Source organism: Heterodontus francisci, chromosome 25 (assembly GCF_036365525.1).
Source record: "Heterodontus francisci isolate sHetFra1 chromosome 25, sHetFra1.hap1, whole genome shotgun sequence".
In the NCBI taxonomy this organism is placed as follows: domain Eukaryota; kingdom Metazoa; phylum Chordata; class Chondrichthyes; order Heterodontiformes; family Heterodontidae; genus Heterodontus; species Heterodontus francisci.
The window spans coordinates 28,467,145-28,484,130 of NC_090395.1; the positions used below are offsets into that span (position 1 = coordinate 28,467,145).

The 16,986-nt window shown below is 44.0% G+C and overlaps 3 protein-coding genes across 8 annotated transcripts in view; 2 read left to right on the forward strand and 1 right to left on the reverse strand.

Moving 5' to 3' along the window:
• LOC137383799 (sphingomyelin phosphodiesterase 2-like) overlaps nt 1-7,018 on the forward strand; it is a 59,852-nt gene extending 52,834 nt beyond the window's left edge. For all 3 annotated transcript variants that reach the window (XM_068057015.1, XM_068057016.1, XM_068057014.1), the window contains exon 11: nt 412-7,018. In XM_068057015.1, the coding sequence (XP_067913116.1) occupies nt 412-758 (347 nt within the window). In that variant the 3' untranslated portion in view covers nt 759-7,018. The remainder of the gene's footprint in view (nt 1-411) is intronic.
• The window catches only part of rpl10a (ribosomal protein L10a), a 401,386-nt gene that overhangs the window by 165,547 nt on the left and 218,853 nt on the right, over nt 1-16,986 (forward strand). The window lies entirely within an intron of this gene.
• The window catches only part of LOC137383800 (F-actin-monooxygenase mical1-like), a 146,531-nt gene continuing 141,257 nt past the window's right edge, over nt 11,713-16,986 (reverse strand). For all 4 annotated transcript variants that reach the window (XM_068057019.1, XM_068057020.1, XM_068057017.1 and 1 more), the window contains 2 exons: nt 15,019-15,092; nt 11,713-12,742 (listed from right to left, as the gene is read on the reverse strand). In XM_068057019.1, coding sequence (XP_067913120.1) covers nt 12,546-12,742; nt 15,019-15,092 — 271 coding nt within the window. In that variant the 3' untranslated portion in view covers nt 11,713-12,545. The remainder of the gene's footprint in view (nt 12,743-15,018; nt 15,093-16,986) is intronic.

Consider the following 16,986-nt stretch of genomic DNA (forward strand, 5'->3'; position numbering starts at 1 on the left):
TTCAAGAATGTGGCTCACTGCCACCTTCTCAAAGACAATTAGGAATGGGCAACAAATGCTGACCTTGCCAGTGATGCTCAGATCCCACAGACGAATAAATAAATTCATATTTCCTTGGATTCATGGTCATTAGAAATTTCTCTAAATTTGAATAAACCAATTTCACAGTGAGTTATGTATTGAAAGTTCTTTTACCAACCCATGTGTGTAATTTGGGTAGTGTATTTCTTTGTAAGCACCTCCCTATTTTAACTGTTCTTCTGTAGTAAATGTGCTTTATAAATGCAAGTTGCAGTTATCATCCTCTACATGTCACCAGCCATTTCATTTGTAGTTAATGCCCCTTGGTTTTGTGTGAACGAACCTCAGTAACCACATTGACGCTGTGCTAATCGTCGCATTTTGTTCCAGAGACTGACCCGCAACTTGTGGACATTCTGAACGAGGCTCGGGCAGAGGTGAAAGTTGGCATTCACGGGGCGGAGAAGGTACGCTACTCCTCCGGCAGGATGGCGATCCTGGGGTTCATCCTGCTGCTTCTCGAGGTTATCATAGCAATCATACCACTCGTCACTACCACAGCAGAGAATTCGTTCCCCAAGGTGTCCTTCTATATTCTGGGGATGGTAGCCTTTGCCGTAGCACTGCTGGCTGGCATCCTGTACGTATTCCATACCATTGAGGTGAAAATGTTGCAAGGGACGGAGGACCAGATGAGGAACGCCATTCAGGCTTTACAGGAGCGACTCAGCCGCTGACGGCAGTCAAAGGGCATGTTTAGACCAGATTGAATTGGAGCTGGAGGTGGTAATCAGACCTCCGATGCACAAGCTATAGCGAATGCAGTCCTGAATGATATTATGTGATCTCAATCCTGCATGTTAACCATGAGACTTCATATTGTTGAATACACTCCATATGGCTATACAGTTCCATAGGGAATCAGAAGCTAGGATTTGGGGAAACGTATTGTTTCACAGTGTGGAAGCATGATGAGATGTGTTTACAGTTCACATTTCCTTCTGTCTTACTCTCACCATCACATGCTTTCCCTGCACCTTCCCCCAATTTTACTCCACATTATCTGGCTAACCTTTCTTCAGGAGTGTGAAGACAATGGATGCTGCAGATTTCAGCTGTGCTTGGGCTGTGGTTTGTGACTAGACGCAGTCTGTAGCAGGAAGGTCTGTGGCTGTGCTGGAAATCTACCCCTCCCCCCCCACCCCAACCAGCCCATTTCTTCCTGAAATGCACCGGAATCAGGAACTGAGGAAGTTTCTGGGAGAAGGAGCGTAATGGTTATATTGCTGGACTCGTAATCTGGAGAACATGAGTTCCAGTCCCATGACGGCAGTTTGAGAATTTGAGTTCAGTTTATATTTTAAAAGATCAGTAAAATTTACCATGAAGTTGTTGGATTGTCTCAAACTCAACTGGTTCACTAATGTCCTTTAGGGAAGGGAATCTGCCGTCCTTAGCCGGTCTGGCTTAAATGAGACTCCAGTCACATAGCAATGTGGTTGACTCCTTAAGTTCCCTTAAAATGGCTAGTAAACCACTCCGTTGTGTCAACCCGCAGCAGTTCAACAGGAAGGGCAACCAGGGACGGGCAATAGACATTGACCTTGCCAGCAATGCCCACATCCTGAGAATAATTGGGAAAGAAAAGGTGATTTGCCCAACTCGTGCATGGCTAGATTTTAAAAGTTAAATTATTGGCCCTTTTCAACCAAAACAATGCTGGCTCAGTGAAGCCTTCAGGCAAAACTTAACTTACTAATTGTAATGAGGCTTGGGTCACACCAGAGCTGGGAATAACAGGTGAACATACTTTTATTCACAAGAGTTTATTTTCTTGCAATGCAAGGGGTTTTAGCTGGCAGTGTTCCATCTGGATGATATTCTGGCTCCCCACCCACTACATTTACTCACCAAGGGTCCAGAGTTTAACTCCTTTTTGGAAATGGTGTTGAGCACTTTTAAGGACACAATGAAGGTTGTTGATCCTGCTTCCTCCAATGGGCCATGTATAATTTCACTATTTTAGACCCTCCCCACTGTATTTGTCTGCAGAGGTCAGTGAACAGCTCCAAATAAATATTCAAAGAGACTAAACTTGAAACAGCTGACTCAAAAGGTAGTTGATGGAAATTGACAGGACATCACACTTCGATTACTCTAACCATTACATCTCACAAAATATGGTCTCACCAGAACTGGGACTGTTGTGTTCATTTGAGGGTTAGTTGAGGCCTTTTCTTGCCCTAATAACCTTCAGTTCCATTCTTAAACAGGGCTTTATACATCATTTATAAATGCATTAACTGTGGTGGAAATAACTGGTTTTCTTTGGAGCCGATTCCACGTGTCGTCTATTTTGGGATGGAAGGAAATATACTTCTTGTCCCAACTCTTGCTTGAGCCTTTCCAGTTTTGCATTTGTGTTATCTGATCCTGCACCCTCATCTTTGGATTAAACAAGTTGTTTACATTTCACATAATTCACAACATCCAGGATTTTAAAGACCTAAATCATGTCCACTTTTGTGTTTTTTTTTTTCAATCGTGTCACTTCTGGTAACTTCTGGTCCTAAATTAATCCTGTTTTGTGAATTCTCTTCAATGATAGTCAATTTATCCTTATAAAAATGGGATGACCAGAACTACATACGATATGCCAAATGTGGCTTCGCACATAGAAATTTATAGAAGTTACATCATGGAAACAGGCCATTTGACCCAGTACCAGAGCAAACGGTTCTGATCGTAGGTTATCTGGGCAGGGCTAAACAGGACTAACCAGCTAGCTTGTTCAAAGTCAGTGGAAGCACCATGGACTGAATAACTAAGGAGTGATCTAATTGAGGTGCTTATTAACAGATTTGATAGGATAGAAACTATTTCCTCGGGAACAAGGAGCATAATCTAAAATTAGAGCTAGGCTATTTGGGGTGATGTCAAAAAGCACTTATCACAAAAGGGGCAGACAGTGGCATAGTGGTAATGTCCCTGGGCTAGTAATGCAGATGCCCAAGCTAATGCCATGGGGACACGGGGTTTAAGTCCCACCATGGCAGCTGTGGGATTAATTAATAAACATCTGGAATTGAAAGCTAGTCTCAGTAATGGTGCCATGAAACTATCATCGATTGTTGTGAAAACCCATGTGGTTCATTAATGCCCTTTAGGGAAGGAGATCTGCCATCCTTACCTGGTCTAGCCTACATGTGACTCCAGAACCACAGCAATGTGGTTGACTCTTATCTGTCCTCTGAAATGGCCTAGCAAGGCACTCAGTTCAAGGGCAATTAGGGATGGGGCACCAAATGTTGTCCTTGCCAGTGACGCCCACATCCCATGAAAGAATACAAAAAAGTAGTTTAAATCAGGAACTCTCTTCCCCCAACAAGCTGTTAATCAGGGTCAAGTGAAAATTTCAATCTGAGGTTGATAGATTTTTGTTAAGTGAGAGTATTGAGGGACATATAAACTAAACGGAGTAGGTGGAGCTAAGATACTGATCAGCCATGTTCTAATTAAATGAGTTCTTGTAGCTGAATGACCTCATCCTGCTTCTGTGTTCTCTCTTATAACAAGATTGTTTGGCCTAAAAACTCATTGGTAACTTGAGTGGTAAGAATTATGGGTCTGGTTAAAATTTGAATGGTTTTGACATCAATCATTATTTACTGCGAACTGTACCAAGACAACACTCTAATTCAACAAGTCAATGCATAGGCCATTGTACAACCAACTCCACCTAGAGTATTCCTATTTAAGTTGTTAGTACTATTGAATGGGTGCTCTGCTTTACTTAGAACCATTTTTTTAACCTTCACGTTTTGTATTTTGGGCCTATTCCTTGGGGTAATCTGCTGTTGAATTTTCCAATCTGATAGTTTTAAAGTAATATTGCAGAGTTAGCTGGTTGATGACCTCTCATTTTCCCCATGTTGCTGCATTATTAGGCAAGATATTGAGGGAATGAACCTATGCCAGCATGTATTGTGAACTCTCAGTCCAGCCTTCGTTTCCATTTTCAATTCAACTGCGAAAAGTGTTCAGCTTTTAAAACAGGGCTGCTGCTAGACACTGTAACAACAGTCTGTAAAAAGAAAAACTGTTCAGATTGGCTTTTTAGTGGGCTGAAGCTTTGGGGGGGTGGAGGGGGAGAAGAAGAAAGACTTGCATTTCTATAGCGCCTTTCACAACCTCAGACATCCCAAGGTGCTTTACAGGCAGTGAAGTGCTTTTTAAATGCTGTAACGTGGGGCTGTGCTGAGACAGGCTAGGTTCTTGTCCTCTTTTTTGAAAATGAGCATCTTGTGACTCCAGTAAGGATATAATCAGTCATTGTCGAACTGGATGATTCCATTTGACTTGCAACCCAAAGTTGCTCCTAAGAGCCAGTGTTTGCCCCTGATTGTGATTGGGTGGGACAGTCATTCTAGACCAAATTTTGGACTGGTTTAGTTTTAACCGATATCAATGTGGGAAGGGGAAGAAGTATCATCAAGATACAGCTGTCACTGAATCATTGCAGTGCATTAACAGGGTTGAGAAAATCTGCAGTTTCTCAGACCACTGGTAGTCTACTGTATGTTTCCATCACTAATTTCACACATGATCAATAGCAATGAAAGACGTGAGATTTTCATACCTTTATTTTGGATAGGACTTACAACCAAGCCTCAAAGATCAATGGGCAATGCCCAACACACTCTGCCATTCACAGTCCTTTAGATGATCTAATGGATGCATTGCACTACTAGGGTTGCCAGCTTTGGTTGGATGTATTCTTCGCGTGACCTCCTGCTTCTAGCTGCCCTCCCCCACACTCCAACCCTTGGTTACCTGATATGCTCATCCTCACTGTGCACCCGCTCCCCACAGCCGATAGAAAGGAAACAGACTCTTCAGTACGTCACTGCAGCATTGTTGACTGTCAGTTATGAACAGCACTTTTTCCTCCATCTCCAATATATTTTTATAAGTAATCAATGATAATGATTTTTTTTTTTATGAAAATAAATACAATGCTCCTATAGTTTTGTTGCTGGGTTTCCTGCAGTAGAGCCCAGGAGATTAATCTTTAATTCCTGAAGATTCCGGGATAATCCTGGTGGGTTGGCAAACTAATGCACTACCCAGCCCTGTTAGTTATAATAAAAATTTTAGATCCATCTTCTCTCACACAATGGTGCAGACAAACCGTATTGAGATGCAGAATGCCTGTTGAATCAATCAACAAATGGGAATTAATTTGAATTGAGTTGCTTGAAACATGATGCATAAAACATCTATGAACTTATAGTGAATTATATATTGTTAAGACTGTGGGCCCATATGGTGGGTAGGAGAGTATTCGGCTGCTGTTGAAGATGACGGACTTTATATTGGATCATGTGACCACGTCTGCACTGTTGGGTTGCTTCAAACAGTGCTTTGAAGAAATATTTCCTCTCTGTGTATTTTTTTTTATTCAATGTATAAAATAATGGATGGTTGAAGAAGCAGTTATTGAAAATGTTAAGTCTTTTGGCTAGATCCTGTTCCCCTCAAATTAGGACCTGGAGAAATTATGTTCAATAACGATAAGCTGAGCAGTAAATTGAACTGCTGCAAGTGAATAGTTTCTGCCACATGACCTCTTGGGATAGAAACTGCTGCAGCATTGTAATCTCAAGAAGGCTTTAGGGAAACAACCAAGAACCAGAATGTAGTGGAACCATGTGGTTATGGGCGAACATGCTTAGACCCAGCCCCTGGGAAGCAATCCTTGTTGAATAGTGGGTGGTTATCGTATTGCAGAGCTGTGTGCACAGTCCTAAGCTGCTGACCTATATTTAGCATGTGGACTCATGGTATATAACAGTCCAGTCCAATACATAGCTCCTTTAATATGTTGCTGTTTCCCCATTGGTCTTGGCCATAAACAACCACAACTACAGCATAGGGTATCAAAATAGCTGTGGTTCTGCAGATATTCCTTAACTACTGACGACTGCTTCCCCTCTCAGCCCCAACCAATCACATAGGAGACTGGCATGGCCCTTATTCATCAGGCACTCCTACACAGCCACATATGAGCCTTGGCTCCCAAGAGTTCTTATGTGGTGACGGCACAAGAGTATGCTTTAACGCTCCATCAGTGTTTCTTTTGGGGTGGGTTTCTGTACTGATAAAGGTGAACGGTGGTGCTGGGGAATGGAGCACTTGCCATTTTGGATATTTGGTGTCTGTACAAGCAGACCCATGTCAGGCATTAGGCCAATTGATGTAAAGTTCTCCCTACCCTGTTCCAATGATGTGCCTCAATCTTCCAAGAACATTCCCTGCTGCAGCAGTAAGACATTTCCATTCCCCACACTGGCAATCTGAGATTGCCAGTTTCTTGGCAAATTGGGTACAGTTTTGAATAGAGGTCTCATGCCCATTAGGAACTGGATGATACTGCCCAAACCAATATCATGTAGGACTCTTGCAGCCAACAGAGGAGACCTTCATTCCATCAGGCTGGGCTAGCTTTGACCAGCCTGACATCTAATCTACTCTTCCACACTGTCTGCCAGACAGTACTCAAGGGGAAAAACAAAACAAGTCTTTGGTTTAAACTGAAGAGTTGGCTGATAACTATGGTGTTGGATTGGTTATCCCTCTCTGTGACTTAACAAAAAACAGTGCTCTCCTAAAAGAGCACCCCCAACTCTATAATTAGTTATACTAGGTGTACAGTGTCACAGAACTGACAAGAAAACCTAGTTTGTGCAGCAACACTTTTTTTAAATTTAGCAGGAACTTCAGAAGTTCCTGTGTGCTGTACAGCAACCCATTACACTTGCATTATGTGTGAGCCTAGTTGTTAGATGTTTGTTAATCTCAGGAAGACCATTGTTTTAAAAAAAAACATTCCTTCAGCTCTTTCTGATCCATTTGTTATAGCTGTATTTTACTTTGATTTTATTTGCTGTAATAAATTGTGCAGCTTGCAAGAACATGATAAAATTTGAAAATTCAACCTTGTTTTCTCTTTTTAAATACACTGAAATAAGCTTGTTTAGGCCAAACTATGGAAAATTTGGGTTTGGATTCTGTGGTTAAACTCAACTGTGGATGCTTGGAACCAAAGGTTGTCAGTAGAGTTATCTGATTTGTTAACACAATACCTGCGTAGTCTGCATCACAGCAAGTCAGTGATTTTACAATACTGAAATTAGCAAAACTGAGGTCAATGGGAATCGGGGAAAACCCTCTGCTGGCTGGAGTCATACCTAGTGCAAAGGAAGATGGTTGTGGTTGTTGGAGGTCAATCATCTGAGCTCCAGGACATCACTGCAGGAGTTCGTCAGGGTAGTGTCCTGGGCCCAACCATCTTCAGCTGCTTCATCAATGACCTTCTTTCAATCATAAGGTCAGAAGTGGGGATGTTCGCTGATGATTGTACAATGTTCAGCACCATTCGTGACTCCTCAGATACTGAAGCAGTCCGTGTAGAAATGCAGCAAGACCTGGACAATATCCAAGCTTGGACTGATAAGTGGCAAGTAACATTCGTGCCACCCAAGTGCTAGGCAATGACAATCTCCAACAAGACTGAATCTAACCATCTCTCCTTGACACTCAATGGCATTACGATCGCTGAATCCCCCACTATCAACATCCTAGGGGCTATCATTGACCAGAAACTGAACTGGAGTAGCCATATAAATACCATGGCTACAACAGCAGGTCAGAGGCTAGGAATCCTGCGGCGAGTAACTCACCTCCTGACTCCCCAAAGCCTGTCCACCATCTACAAGGCACAAGTCAGGAGTGTAATGGAATACTCTCCACTTGCCTGGATGGGTGCAGCTCCAACAACACTCAAGAAGCTCGACACCATCCAGGTCAAAGCAGCCCGCTTGATTGGCACCCCATCTACGATCATTCACTCCCTCCACCACCGACGTACAGTGGCAGCAGTGTGTACCACATCTACTAGATGCAATGCATCAACGCACCAAAGCTCCTTAGACAGCACCTTCCAAACCCGTGACCTCTGCCAATTAGAAGGACAAGGGCAGCAAATGCATGGGAACACCACCACCTGCAAGTTCCCCTCCGAGACACACACCATCCTGACCTGGAACTATATCGCCGTTCCTTTACTGGACATCATCATTCAATTCCACTCTCCATCCACGCATGCACTTCCAGCAAGTGTCAGTGGACCGTAAGCAGGAGGGATAATCCTGGTTGCTTCTCTCCTCTCCAATCCAGTGTGCTGAGGCCAATTGTAGTCTTATTGCTGCCTCAGCTAAGAACAACTACCTCAACTCACAAATCACACAAGGGAATTATTTTGCTTTCAGTTCATGGAAACTCCCCCACCATTGCACAACCTCCACCACCACCACCAATCCCGACCACCCGTGCCACCACCCCCCCCCCCCCCCCCCCACCAAACACACACAACACATCCAGCAGTTTTCCTCATTTGAGTTATTTGCCTTAAAGCCTGCTGCTGTAACACTCATTACATAAAGTGGGTCCAGTCAACCTACAAGAAACTTATTACAGATGTAACGATCACGGAATCGTGGCTACAATGGGAATTTCCTGCCGTCAAATTTGCCTTCAAACAAACTGATGAGCCTCGGTGATGAGAAATGTTGCTGAAAATCTGAGAAAAACACAAGATGCAGGAAATACTCAGCATCTGATACAATGAGAGAGAGTGCCCCACCTAAAATGTTTCTGTTTCAGGTGCTACTTAATCTGCTGTGTATTTCTATCATGAGGTTTGTCATTTAGGTTCTGAGCTATTGATGCAAATAACCTCTGACATTACAGCCAACAAGCTAATTTTTTTAAAAAAGTCAACACGTTACTTATCAGCAGCCTGGTCTACACAGTGATTTATGATCCCCGTGGAGACCACCAACAAACAAAAAGAATCGAATCCACCGACTGACTCCAACTTGGGAAACCAAAAACCAAATGGACAAGATTTCACTTTTATAAATTTTACTTTGACGCTCAAACTAAAACCAACATAAATTAAACATGAACTAATGGTTAAATCACAGTCGATATATATCTTATAGGTTACACGTTAACAATCGGATGCAACAAAGGTAGTCCTTACTAATCCTCTGAACATGCTTAGCAGCAAGATGGCATTGCACAGTCTCACAGTACAACAAAATCAGGATCTTCCTCAGGTAGTTTTTTCAAGTTTGTCTTCAAGAATGCAGATATGGAAGTGATGAGGTCCAGTCACTAGTGAGTGATGCAATCTTCCCTTTAATGGGTTTTGTCACCTCTTGAACAACCTTGGCCTTCACACTACCATCCTGATGGCATTGTACGCCAGCTAACCAATGGTCAGCCCTCAGTCCAGGCTTCTTTACCTGCAGCCAAACAGTTGCCTTGTCACCTGCTTCAGCTCCAGGCAAAAACATCACAACTCTGAAAGCCTTCTTTTAAAAACACACCCAGCTCTTTTTGCTTGCCTAACACTCTTTAGAGTTTACTTGACAAAGTGAAACTGAAAACTTTCAGTCACATGTCCTTGGTTTAAAAAACTAAGTTGTTTGTTTTCAGTCACAGGACTGTTTGTCTAACCTGCATTTGACTTCCCACCTCAAAAACCCCAGCCCCAAATCAGGGACTGTCTCAAAAACACAAGCTATACTGCTCACACTTAATATATCGGAAATATTTTTACTGAACACTCAGATTTCACCCAGCTCTTCCATTCCCAGCAAAGACCTCTGTAAAGGCTGACTGACGTTGCATTACTAAGACCAAGTTTAATTTCCTCTGCTATTCCTGGAACGCTTTCAACAATTAATTGGTGAAAGAATTTTTGCTCATTATTTACTGCTGTTACAACATGGGGCGTTCAGTCAACCTGAAGAAGATGCGAACTCGTGAGTGAACACAGCTAGTTCTGCCCAAAATAAACAGAATGCTTCAGACGCCAGATCAGGCAACTTTGAAATTGATGAGCAAATGAATGATGGTTATCACTTTGTCCGTTGTAAGTGGTAGTGACTGTCCCTGCTCTAGCTTCTCCATATCTAGTCACAGCATCATTATAGCAGCAACTAGTGACTGCACTCAGAGCTGGCGGGCAGCCATAAAGACAGGGCTAAATTGTGGCGAGTCGAAGAGACTTAGTAGTTGGCAGGAAAAAAGACAGAGGCGCAAGGGGAGAGCCAACTGTGCAACAGCCCCAACAAACAAATTTCTCTGCAGCACCTGTGGAAGAGCCTGTCACTCCAGAATTGGCCTTTATAGCCACTCCAGGCGCTGCTTCACAAACCACTGACCACCTCCAGGCGCGTATCCATTGTCTCTCGAGATAAGGAGGCCCAAAAGAACCGATTATACTGGAGCAAATGGAGGAAGTGTGACCTTTTGGCCAGAAGTTCCTTCACAGCACTAGTGCCATTTCTATCTATGGTGGCAATAGTGTTTTAAAAATTCAGTCGCAGAAGCAAATGACATGGATTATTTTAAATCTATTTCTGTGAACTTGGGAGAAACCCTGAACTGAATCAGTTCTGATTCCAAACATGTTTTTGTTTGTTGAGATACACTTGGCAGATCCATCAGCCATCTGGGTGAGGAGGGTGTAAGCGACAGCTTTGTGCAGGATGGCTGGGATTACTGTTTGGAATTTGCAATGGATTATGGGTTGCATTTGTTTCCCCCTTCACTTGGGTTAGGGTGAGGGCTCAGCAACCTTTATGGAAGTTATCAGGAGATACTTCACTTAACAATCTAGAAAATGTGTGTATATATCTATATGTTTCGTGTATTTGTAAATCTTTACATATATATATGTATATTGATAAAGCTAAATGTATACATGTGTATTTTTATCTATGTATACACGTGTGTATTCGGAGAACAGGTGATGAGTGTCAGCTTGGTTCAATTGGTAAGAGATTCATTTTTTAGCAGCTTTTATGACCTCAGGACATCCCAAGGAACGTCACAGTCAGTGAAGTACTTTTCAGGTGTACTCATTGTTGTAAGGTAGGAAATGCCACAGCTAATGTGTGCACAGCAAAGTCCTACAAACAGCAATGTGATAATGATCAGATAATCTGTTTTTGTGATGTTGATTGAGGGATAAATATTGACCAGGACACTGGGGAGAACTCTCTGCTCTTACAATTGTGCCATGGGATCTTTTATGTCCACCTGAGAAAGCAGACTGATCCGCCTTGGACAGTATATCTCTTGCTCAGTATGGCACTGGAGTATAGCCTAGATTTTATGGTCAAGTCTCTGAAAATTGTTAAGAACAGGATTGGGCTTGATGGTGATGCCCTCCATGGTCAAACATCCTGTGGATATTTACAATCTAGGGTCTTAGACAAAGAATGCCTGCTTGTGGATGTGGTGGGGGAGGTCTCGGATGGGTTCCATTTGCAATGGAACCATAGCGTGGAGATTATGAGTTTGTGCTGCTACCGGATTAGTGGGAGATCACTGAGAGCCCACTGGGCGCGGCATTCATTGAAGAAGATTGATTTCCCGCTGTGCACTCCCACTGAGTGAACAGTTGTGCCAATGGCAATCAGCATCTTCATGGGGATACAGAACAGTGAATAAAGTGGCAGTACCTCAGTTATACTGCTGAATCCGATTGAAGATTACATAACAGGTTAGATTCCCTAGCTTCATCTTAAAATATTTTTCAGACCAGTGACTAGAAAGTTCCTTTTTATTCAGCAATTGTAATGCACAGCTTTCCCGAAATTATCAAAATATATATTATTAATGCATGATTGATTCAGAATCCAACCTATAACATCTTCTTTACAATAGCAGTTGATAACATGGAATGTACATCATGAGCATAAGCTGACAGCTGGTTTGTTTGTGGGAGTGTATTTCTGGGGTCGAACTCCAGTTTGTATCAAGGTAAGTTGATACCGAGTGCAGCCTGAGCTGTGCTGGTGACGAGGGCCTCGGTACGTGTTTGTATCAGCATTTAAGTGGGTACAGTGCCCACGTGCTAGTGCCAGCTGTGATGTAGCATAGAATGTACCTCCCTTTCATATCAACAAATTGATCCCATTCAGATAAAGCAGGGCATTTCAAATGTGTGGAGAAAAGCCTGAATGGAATTTATGGTGAAAAACAAAATCAACTTGTAATTTATTTAAAACAAAAAAATGTTTCAGGTACATTTACAGGTCAGGTTCTATCTTCTTAGGCCTGAGTTCTGATGACCTTCCATTGCACTGGAAACAATGAACAGTGTGGGCAATGGAGAGAGGTGTCTAGGAGCCAAGGCTGAATCCCAAAAAGTCCTCAGTTGCTCAATATTCCACGAGGAAGATGATAGTGACCTTAATCAAAAGGCCAGGTTACTAAACAGCAAATTACAAAAATGAAATTCTCAGAAATATTGCATAATTTTCTTTAATAAATATGGAAGTGGAGGCGTTCTTCCATGAATATTAAGATAAAGCTGTTGTAAGTCTTTATGCTGGAGCACACCTCCTCTCTGATTAATCTAGGACCCTGTTAATGTGCTATCTTCATACCCAGGTGATGGAGGCAGCCGAGGCAAGGTCTCTGGCTGCAGCCCCAGGCACTACAACTGCACATTGTTCTTGCTCCTGAAGTCGCTGCTGCTCCAGGAATGTGACCAGTTTGTCCCTCATCTTCACCACCTCTATCATCTCCTTGTAAATCCTCTCCTCCGCAAGACGGTCCTTCTCTGTCTTCATTGACACTGTAAGATTTAGAGGCAACAGTCAACATGGGAGCGAGATTTCTTTAGGAAAATATTTATTTATAGAGATGTTCATTTCCATTGCCCCCAGCACCCCCATCACCCCCTCACACTGCAGCTGCCCACATAGCTGTTTGTAGGCCAGCCATTCCTTTCCTAATGTGCAGCACTGTCATTAGTTGCCAGTCTCCATCTGCTGTCAACATTGCTTGAGTGTAAGTTACCCTTGCCAAGTAGCATCCCTGGAGGACAGTGGGAAGATGCCCAATTCAAGGGCTCTTCTCATTCCACTTCCTAATCCGGGATGACTGGGTTTCCCTCCCTAGGTCATAGAGAACCAGCCAGCCTTTGTTCATCAATTCCTTATCATGGTAAAACTGAGCTAGGGAACTCATTCAATGAAAGATAATAGGTGTGTACCCACATCTGATCATTCACAGAAGTTCAGCAGGCTGTATTTCTTTAATAATAATGTTTTATTTGACAGGTCCATCTTCCTCTGGACTGCCATGTGAAAGAAACCAAGTAAAGATGAATCACCAGTGAGGGATTGCGTGAACAAAGTATTCAAATGTGGGCTGTAATTCTAGAACTGTCTCCAGCCTCTTCTCACCATGGATTCCCGGGAAATACTTCAAATAGCATTCTCTTGTTTCAGCATTAATGCACCAAGCATTTGCAAGCAAACAAAACGAGCTGAGGGCGGTGTCATACTTTGTGTCAAAGTGGTAGGACGTGGGTTTGTCATTTTCAATCCCCCACACAGCAGGTTACTGAATCATCACTGCGCTGTTACTGGGGAGGTGGAGGAAGAAGGTGAGGCAAAGTGCCTGTCCAGTGGACAGAAATGACACGGTAACGTCAGTCACGCCATCCTGCTCTCGTATTCTGAGCTGGTGGCATGATCATGTCATTGGCCTATGAACAGGGTGACCCATACCCTCAGATAGAGGATGGTGTGTTGCGAGCAATCTAGACAGACCACGAGGTGTTACTGCTGCAATCCTTGAACAGATCCTGATGTTGATGGGGGGAGATGAAGTAAGGTGTGAAGAGGCTCGCATGGATCATCTTCGCTAGCACAGAGCAGTTGGGCTGAAAGGCCTTTCTGTGCTGTAAATTCTATGTAATCATTAGCCCCCATATTATGCAGTCATCCCTGCTATAAGTGTAGTGCATGAGTGTTGAGTGAGGACAGGATCGAGCTCTCAGGATCCAAGTTCACTTACTAAGAACATCCATGAGCTACAGAAGTGCAGTTCAGCAAGTGGATCAACATCTTGAGGAGAGGACAGGAAATTGGGGATTGTTTTAAGGCTGCGTTTGCTGACAACACAACCACTAGGTGGCGCAGTACTTGCACATGCGCAAATGCAGGCTCATGCACTGAAACGTCACTGTCTGCGACGTTTTAGGCAGCTGCCAGGATTAAAGATGGTGCTGCTCAATTTACCACAAAAAACTAATTAAATTCAATCAGTGCGATCCCAACCCAAGCAATGTCCCGCTCCTCTTCCCTGGTGCTACCTCCTGCACCCGTCTGCATGCTGCTCACTCCTGACCTCGCTGCTGCCTTCCCTCAGTCACTCGCGCCCCACTTCAACCCCCCCCTCCAGCCTGTCGGCCACTCCCTCCCCTTCGCCACTTCATCCTGATCAGCCATTCACTCCCGTCTCTTACCCCCACCCCCGCTCGCTCCCGCCTCTGCCCCCTCCAGCTTCTCAGCCCCCACCAGCTCCCTTCCACTTCTCCACCCCGCCACTCCCCACGGGGGGAAGCGGAGGAGAGAGAGAGAGAAAGTGGCAAGATAGGGATAGGCAGGGGAGGGGAGGGCGATTGCGAGCGAGAGACTGGGGGTGGGGTGGGGGGGGGAAGTTGGGTTCCTGCCAGGCAGTGGGACTGGATGATGTTCTAGTACGGCTGATGAACATTTTTGCATACATGCACGAATTAGTCCTGACAAGAACACGTAGGCTGCGCATGCGCAGCACCTTACTGACAGCAAGACCGTTCTGCACATGTGCGCAGCTGGGAATGCTCTGATGACGTCGGCGTGCCGGATGCATTTTCAGGAGTCACTTTGTTGTTTTTAACAATGTCCCTCAACAGCACCATCTGGTGGTACCAGTACTCAATGGAAATTGTCGACATGTTCTGTGTTATCGCTCCACAGGCAAACCAGAAAAGGGAGCACACACCAGGGCAAAGCAGGAAAGGATGGCGAGATGAAAGGAGAAGGAGCACAGTAGGGAGATGTGCACAGGAATGTCACTTACCATCCATCTCCATGTACCTCCTTAGTTCCTGTTCCAGTCTGCTCTTCTGATCCTCCAATTCCAGCTCACGGCCACTGAGCAATTAAACATGTGAAAACATTAAGTCTTTCTTCAGGACCAATGGGCCTTCTACTACAGTTACAGACACCCAGCTTCAGAAAAGTATCTCAACCAAAGATTTCAAACTCCCTCTCCAACTCATTAAAAAATCTTTATTCTATTAAAACTACAATAGTTATTTTTTCTTTTAATTCTCCTCTCTTGTTCCTCCTCTGCTTCAGAATGCATCATCCTGCAGACCATCCATCCTCTGTAACCTCCATCTTACATCCACCACCGACTATAACCTCCATCCTCCACCCCTCCTCCTTGTATCCTCCATCCTACACCCCTCCTCCCTGTATCCTCCATCCTATACACCCCTACCCTCCGTGTAACCACTATTCTACACCCCCCCTTCCCATAGCCTCCTTCTACACACCCTCTCCCTGTATCCTCCATCCAACACCCCTCCTCCCTATATTCCCCATCCTGCGTACCCTCCTGCTGCTCTGTACTCAATATCCTACACACTCCCCCTGCTCTCCTCATCATTACAGCATTGAAATGGCAAACATATTTTCTCAGATTGTAGCTCACCCTTTCCTGGTACTATAACAAGTAAAGGCCGGCTCGGGTCTGTAAACGAAACCTGAGCCGAGCCCAACAGAACCACATCTGCCCCAAGCCTGACATGGCCCGGGTCCTTCCATTTTTTTCCCGCGCCCGACCTGACCCGACCCGACAATCAGTTAACCTACCTTCTGTTTTTCATTGTGTTGCAGATCTGCACAAGCTTGAAATAACTGTAACAAAACCAACTTTCTAGTCCAAAAATTACATTCACAGTGGAGCCATTTACCTGAGGTTGTGATAGGGCGTGTTCGACCCGACCTGACACGAGTCTGAATGCCGGACCCACAGTGTGACCCAACCCGACCTGAACCCGACACACGTTGTTGGGTCCTGTCGGGTTCGGATTGGGTAGCCAGCCTTTAATAACAAGCTCATTTTCAATTACTTTCCTCATTGCGTGTTAAAGGCTCTGAATTACACAGTAACACTATCGTTGTATGGCTTGAATTACATTGTAACACTATCTCTATGATGCTCCGAGTTACAGTGTAATATTATTGTTGTAGGGATTTGAGTTACACTATAACACTACCACTATTGGGATCTGAGTTACATTGTAACACTATCACTATGATGCTCCAAGTTACAGCAACACTATTGTTGTAAGGCCGAGTTACACTGTAACACTATCGCTATCAGTCTCTGAGTTACACTGTAACACTATTGCTATCAGTCTCTGAGTTACACTGTAACACTATCGCTATCGGGCTCTGAGTTACACTGTAACACTATCGCTAAAGGGCTCTGAGTTACACTGTAACACTATCGCTAAAGGGCTCTGAGTTACACTGTAACACTATCGCTATCAGTCTCTGAGTTACACTGTAACACTATTGCTATCTCTTTCTCTTTTGGGCCTCCTTATCTCGAGAGACAATGGATACGCGCCTGGAGGTGGTCAGTGGTTTGTGAAGCAGCGCCTGGAGTGGCTATAAAGGCCAATTCTGGAGTGACAGGCTCTTCCACAGGTGCTGCAGAGAAATTTGTTTGTTGGGGCTGTTGCACAGTTGGCTCTCCCCTTGCGCCTCTGTCTTTTTTTTTTAAAAAAAAACTCAGTCTCTGAGTTACACTGTAACACTATCGCTATCGGGCTCCGAGTTACACTGTAACACTATCGCTAAAGGGCTCTGAGTTACACTGTAACACTATCGCCCTCAGACTCGGAGTTACACTGTAACACTACACCATCGGGCTGTGAGTTACACTGACACTGTAACACATGTACATTAACTTTGTAAGAGGTATTACATTGCAACATTCTCTGCTATAAGGATCTCTGTTTCCCTTTTCTAT